General features: G+C 38.8%; 1 protein-coding gene and 1 non-coding gene across 2 annotated transcripts in view; one reads left to right on the top strand and one right to left on the bottom strand.

Moving 5' to 3' along the window:
* The window catches only part of LOC109116246 (zinc finger CCCH domain-containing protein 19-like), a 7,897-nt gene extending 2,897 nt beyond the window's left edge, over nucleotides 1–5,000 (bottom strand). Inside the window, 4 exon segments of the mRNA XM_019201347.1 lie at nucleotides 31–911; nucleotides 1,232–1,419; nucleotides 2,674–2,753; nucleotides 2,871–5,000. Coding sequence (XP_019056892.1) covers nucleotides 31–911; nucleotides 1,232–1,419; nucleotides 2,674–2,753; nucleotides 2,871–4,891 — 3,170 coding nt within the window. The 5' untranslated portion in view covers nucleotides 4,892–5,000.
* Nucleotides 5,001–5,090: 90 nt separating this feature from the next.
* TRNAE-CUC lies at nucleotides 5,091–5,163 on the top strand. The gene has a single exon. It is a non-coding gene; the product is annotated as a tRNA-Glu (tRNA).
* The last annotated feature ends 2,112 nt before the right edge of the window (nucleotides 5,164–7,275 follow it).

Here is a 7,275-nt window from a genome sequence, read left to right as displayed (position 1 = left end):
TTAAATCTAAAAATCCATAACATGGAAAACAAAACATTACCGGCAACTTGAACCAATCGGTACAAATCTTGCTTTTGATTGCCAGATATTCTTAACCTAACAAATGCACCGACCACTTTTTCTTGGAATGATGAAGGATCTTCAAGCAGATCCTCCACCAAGCTCCTCCTCAAGTATATCAAATTAATGTTATGCATATCAATTGCTGCAAAATCATCCAGATTAGACTGTTGTCCCCTACTGCCACCCTTTCTGCGAGTTTTGCGTTTCTTATCCTTTCCAGTTTTTGTCGGGTAATCCAAGCTTTCATCAGCATCAACATGATCAGCTTCTGTATCAACTACGGTACTTTGAACGTCCTCTGCATGAGATTCCTTCTTGATAAGAAAATGAGAATCGAGGAGATTTAACATCTCAAAGTGCCCCACGTGTGATTTTCCGAACAGATTCTGAAGCCTGGAGTCACAAATGACTTGGCTTTTCCGACGAGGGTCACGAAGATTGTATCTCTTTATATAGTCTAGTAGGAGACTATGTACTTCTGACTGAGGTAAGAAGGATCTGTCCCCATGCCTCATGTGCACAACAACATCCAAGAGTTCCTTGGAAGCCCAGTCAACATTTTCACCAGATGAACTTTTATCATTACCTGATAAGATTTGTCCACCAGACTTCGATTGTCTCCTTGTCTTCCTCCTTTTTGGAGGGCTATCGGAATCTGATCCTCCATCACTTGCATAATTATTCTTGCTGGTAGTCTCTGGTTTAGTAGCTTGGGTACCATGCCCTTTCCAAGGGCTTTTAGCCTGATCAAGCTCCTCTTGAGTTATAGATAGTTGGGCTTTCAGATCAATCCAGTAATCCTTAAAAAGATACTCCCAGCTGCTTTTGTCATCAAAATCCAGCTGTGCCTACAAAGAGACAAAACAAAGAGACAAAACAAAGAGCTAAAGTTATCAGAAAAGGAAGACTGCAAGTCATCCAGAAACAGTAAATGATGATCATCAGTTTTTCATGAATTATGGCACACAACTGAAATGACAAGAACATAAAAAGCTTGACCTGACAAAAAGAAAAAACACATGAAGTTAGGTCTTTCAACATATACATAACGCAAGTCTTTACAGGAGTTCTTATATTATCATCAGCCTTTCCTGATAGCATGCCAATTTCCCAGCTCAGTCTAGGAAAAGAAAGAAACAATCAGCAGAGAAAAGAATATCGGGAATACCAGCTCCTTCTTCCCCTGCTCCTTGCTTTCTATCAACTTGACTGTGTCCATACATGTTTCACACAAACCCTTATTGCCTCTTACACAAAAGATGACAGAATCCTTGGCACACCCCTTGCATAAAGAAAACGTGCATGTGTAACACAGGTAGGTCGCAGTTTTCTCACATTTACTACACAGGTGCCATCCTATTCATGAAAATACAACACAAAGTTAGGTTCTACACAAAAGACTAGAGAATAGACCTTAGAAGGATAATAACAAGAATTGGGAGAAGCACACACAAAACATTCAGAGAATCAGAATAAGCACAGAGACGTTAAAAATATGACATAACTCAAAGCAGCACGTCAACCTATAACCAGGGAAAAAAACAATAAAAGGAATGCCACGGTATTTACAAATTCGAAAAGAAAATTAAAATTATGAATTTTCAAAATAAGAATAAGTGAAACCAGAGATTCCATTGCACCAACTTGGTATATACATTGAACCATATAGAATGCAACTAAAATGTAAAAATTCACTGCTGACGGTGGATCTCAAAGATTCATGACTGAACTTAAGAGGGTGAGCATACCCTTGAATTTTTACATTCTGAGCAAGATCTGATAGACTCTCGAAATAGAATTATCTTTGAAAATTTTATAAGATATCCGACCATATTTAGTTTCCTTTTGATTTATTAGCTTTGGGAGGTTTCCTAGTAAGAGATAGTCTAAAGCTTCGAGGTATGGTATTGTACCTCTATATAAGTGATGGTTTTTCGAATAAAAATGGATCAGAGAAGTTTGATCATACGTGGAGGGCTTCCGATCCCTTGAAGCACCGAAGTTAAGTGATATGTAATTCTCTCGAAGCTGGGGTATTCTATTCCTCTGATGCTTTACTATTTGAAAAATCATCGCCTTATATAGAGGAACAAGACCATAACAAGAAACTCTGGTCTATTTTCACAAGGAAAACATATCTTCAAACAAGGAACAAGTAACCAAATTGAAAGAAAGTATATAGAAACGCTTTAGCCGAAAAGATTGACAATTGGTGACATCTTCAACTTCAAATGAGACTACCAAGCTGATCCTATCTTTCGACTGAAGAGCACCTACTAAGGTCCAATCGACTCTCTGAATGGGTCAAAACTAATAAATGGTTTTCCAACTTCCTAAAATACTCCAAGGATTCAAACAAAGTAGTAGACTGAGTTATCGGGAGTCTCATCATCTAGATACAGAGAACCAAGGAAACATATGTTTTATGGACCTTAGACACTGTTAAAAAGACATTAGATAAAGAAAATTATACAGTAGAAAATATTCACCACAGATAAACTATAGAATGAAAATATGTACTTGGCAGATAACCACGATGTAAAGATAAGGATTATTCGCCAACTAATGAACACTTAATTTAAGATAATAAAGAAAACCAAAGAAACTTACCACAGTTCCATTTACCCTTTGAATGGAAGAAAGCCTCATCTCGACCAACACAAGAAGGGTGGTAAGCTTTTGGGCAACCCCTGAAAGCAAACAAAATCAAGCATTAAAATAATCAAAGACATCCTCCGATAGACAAACCATATATAAAGAAAGTAAACCACTTGCTTGAAGTCCCAGAAACTACAAATGAAGTTCACCTGCGATCGCAAAGGACAAGATCACCACCATCGAAGCAAATGAAGCAAACATCTTCCTCTTTCTTCTTTGCCGACCCTTTCAGCTGTTTTGCATTTCTCCCCTGCCTCCTCTTTGCTCCAGTGCTCTTATTTTCTTCCTCAACATCCTCTCCTTCCTCTCCTGTCTCGGCCATCATGGTCTCCTCCGGTGTCTCTGTCATTTCAGTATCCTCACGGTTCTCCCTGTCCTCAACTATATCAGCTACAGAAGAGTCTCCCTGTGTTTCCATATCTTTGGGCTCATCAGCTTCCTTCTGAAATTCAACTTCATGTTCAGTCCTTACATCAGTTTTTTCCTCAACTTGAGTACTCTTAGTTTCCCCTACTTCAGTCACTTTTTCAGATGCTTCTACTACTTCTTCTGTATTTACCATCTGTGCTGCTACTTCAACACCACCGATCACATTCCCTTCTTTCTCCATATCTGCCACATTTTCAGCATTAGTTTCTACTTCTTCAGTGGATTCAGAAACATGTCTGACCGATTCACCAGCTTCAAGATCCTTCACAACCATATTCTCCGCAACAACCACAACAGTCTCCTGATTGTTTCCTTCTCCTCCAGCAAACTGGGCAACATCAGTTGACAATTGACCCACCAGAACATTTTTTTCTGCAGCCTCCCCAGGTACAATGTCCATCTCTTGAGGTCTAGGTTGGGTACCCAACATATTCACATCTTCTCTCTTCCTGCCAACTCCCTGTTGTTCTTCCTCTCCTCTTTCCCCAGTCTCAGTCTCTGCAGCCTCAGCTGCTGCTGTGTCATCCTCCTGAGGCTTAGTTTCAATCTCCAACATAGGCTCCTCTTCTCTCTCCACAGCATCAGTCTTCTTTTCTTCCCCTTCCCTTTCCCTAATCTCAGTCTCAGCTCTATGAATACTCTGACCATCCATAGCATTTTCTTTGACATCTGTCTCTTCTCTTTCATCTCCATCTGTTAAATCCTTAACTTCTTCATCATGTGACTCTTGTGATGGCTCTTTCTCTTCCAATTGGCTTCTTATCTCGCAGGCACTATCTCCTAAACCTTTATCCTGCTGAAGAATTTCCGTAGACCCAGTAATGCTAGCTAGCTCTTTATCATCAGGAATCTCTCCCTCGTCAACAATATCTGCCAAGGAGGCAACCTGCCCTGGATCTTCCTCCTCCATCGCAGCTACAGCATTTGTCTCATCTGACCCTGTTATCGGACCTATCTGGCCCTCTGCCACTCCATTACCCTCATCATCAGCCGCAATTCTGCCGTCCATCTCCTCTTGGCCCTCTTCTCTCTTCTTTCCACCTTCTTGTCTAAGGACTGGAAACGGCAGCGGCTCATCTTTTTCAGAAAATTCATTCTTTTTCTCCTGTCTGTCTCTGCAAACAGAATCCTTTTCCCGATCAAAGTTTGGCAAATTAGCCGCTTCTACGTCCATTTCCCCTCCAACAAACCGTGAGTCGTTCATCTCAGCAACCGAATTACCCTCTCGAACAATTGTGGCAGCAACTCCTCCTTCCCCTCCCTCACCAATCCTTGGACACGGTTCGAATTGCACGACATTCACAGTAGAGCCACCATCAACATGATGGTTCCACGTCATGTTGATGGCCGACGATGGTTCCATAGGCACAATCTCCACGGTAGGACCACCGTAAACCGAATCACTAACCTCCGGGATGGAACTTATACTCGCGCCTTCACCTTCTCGAACACCCTCACCAATCTCCGTCGAGGGCTCCAGAGGCACGACCTCCAAGACAGCGCCATCGTCAACCGAATGACTGACCTCCGCCCCGGAATTTACAGCCCCGCCTTCTCCTCCACCTCCTCCGCTAACAGCCGAAGACGGTTCCCGAGGCACGACGGAGACATCAATGCCACCGTCGACGGAATCGCCGCATGTTCCCGAGAGATGGGGTTCGTTCGACTCAGGAACACGTTCTGACCTCTGCACCGACTCCATCGAAGCTCTCGCCGAGTCGGTTCCGTGAAAACCGCCCATAAATTAGAGGGAGAAATGGCGAAGACAGAAATTGAAAACAAACAAAGAACACACTGGGGATCTGAAGCCTTAGGGTTTTGGGGGAAACTCTTTTTTCTTTTGTTGGGTGCAAATTACCAAATGGTTGAACCAGAAGGGTGGGAAAGGGAACGGAGAGGCTCCTATTTGTTTTATAAAATTTAATATCAAGTGTACTCTCTCCGTTGTAGTCTAGTCGGTTAGGATACTCGGCTCTCACCCGAGAGACCCGGGTTCGATTCCCGGCAACGGAATTTGAATCTTCCTTTAGGCTTTTTTTATTCTCCAATTCGATGAAGTTTTCCCCCCCCCTGAAATCTAAGTGTTCTTTTACAACTTGAAGTGTGAATGATGAATGAAATAATAGTAAACTAATTATTGTTTTTTTAAAAAAAAATTAGTGAGCTAACGTGTTCTTTTTTTCTTCAGAATTTTGGTAAAATGAATCCCTTTTATTTTAGCTAGAAACTGTTCTTACTTCTTTAATTGAAGGCGGCCCATTTAGCAGCTTATTGGGCTTTATGTATTAATTTGTGCCTTCTTCAGATAGGCCTGATCTGAAATTTGAAAACCCAAGCCCAATCCAAACCTACATAGAAAGGAAGATGAAGAGGAATAAGAAAAAAAAGGGCTTGTGGTAATTCTTGGAGTTTTTAGAATTCAAAAACCCAAAAAACTATCTTTAAGTTTTTATAAAATTAATTTTTCTAAAAATTTGGAAAACTATTTTAGTGGAAAAATCAATGAAAAATCAATTTTTTTTTAGTTTTCAAATATTATAGAATCAAAAAGTCAAAAACCAAAAACCCAAAATAAAAGTCATTCTCATTCAAAGTCTATATACTTTGAACAATATTCGATGAATACTGAAAGGATCGGTGAATCTATTATTAGAGAATATAGAGAGATAATTCAGAAATGAGCAATATATCATTTCTATTATATTTAGATTCAATTATTAAAATTTATTGTTTTATTCCTTTGTACTTGATTTTTAATAAATAAATTAAAAAAACATTGATATTATTTTTAAAAACTTTTATATTTAATTTAAATTCGATTAATTTGGTTTTTATAAAAAATATCTGTTTGATTGGATTTACAAAACAAATCTTCTTATTTGATTCAATTGATTTACGTTCAAATCATCCAAAATGCTCGACCGACAAGCCCTTTTTCTCTACCATCATCTTTCTTTATTTATCTTTTTAGAGGCATAGTGAAGATGAGGCGTGGTAAGATTCTTCTCTTGAGCTATTGTTCTCTCAAAAGACAATATTTAACAACTTTTCAATTATTTCATTCGAGATTTCAGTATGAAAATTGTCAAATCATAATAAAAAGTAATATTTTTGTGATGAGTATGCTTTCATGACGAGGAAAAATCTCAAATTTTTTCATTCTAAAACTAGTTTGAGAGTTAATTTTCAAAATATCCCATATTTGTTCATGTGTTCAGGTCTGACGGCTAAAATCATAGATCGAACGAATACAATGATTGATATATATGGTACAATCTCTTGTTCATTTCTGCAATAATTATCTATGTTCGTTCGCCAGAACTTTACTTGGTTTTAATTCTTTAAGGATCATCTTGAATTTGCCGGAGTTTTGGGTTTTGTTTTATGTTTGGGTATTTTGGGACTTTGTTCTTGTTGGGTTATTTTTTGTATTCGGTTTGGAAAATTAGGAAATATTTTCGCGGGTCTAGATTCTGTCCGTTATGGATTTATATGTTTTGAATACATCTTGCTTTCGTAGCTATCTTTACATCGGTTCTCCTTGTAAAACTGTAACCTTTGATTATGAAATATGAATAAAAAGCATCATAGTTATATATCAAATCTTTCTAGGATTCAGAAATAGGAAGCAATCATTGCAACATTTTAGTTTTGGTTGTGGTTCGGTTATGGTTGTGATGAATCTTTGCTTTTTCTCTCCAGAAAATCTTTCACCACCGATGAATCACGCTTCAACTCTCTCACTGTAAGTTAGCATAGCATCTATCACTATCTATCACCATTGAAGGTATCTCAGTTTTTGTTTTTGTTTTTTTCCTTAACCGATCTTTCTCTCTGACCCGAAATTCAGATCATAATGCTCGTCGTTATACTGGCCATTGCTTTGGCATAACTCAATCCAAACCAACAGAGGGAGTAGCCGATGTAAGAGCCCTCGAGTAGGTCACTTAAATCATCACGAATATACGCTTTCTGCATCTAGCGGAAGATACGTGTTCATATTTTTTTATATAATGTATCGTCGCTCTTTTTCCTCCTGTCGTGGCAGAACTTTTTCAGTTTCTATGGAAATCGAATCTATTAGAAGATCATAGATGGGTGATCGGAGCTTTGGAGCAACAAAGT

This window comes from Tarenaya hassleriana, unplaced genomic scaffold (assembly GCF_000463585.1).
Source record: "Tarenaya hassleriana unplaced genomic scaffold, ASM46358v1 Cleome9, whole genome shotgun sequence".
Lineage (NCBI taxonomy): Eukaryota > Viridiplantae > Streptophyta > Magnoliopsida > Brassicales > Cleomaceae > Tarenaya > Tarenaya hassleriana.
Note: the sequence above shows the minus strand (reverse complement) of the source record. Positions and strands in the feature narration are given on the sequence as shown.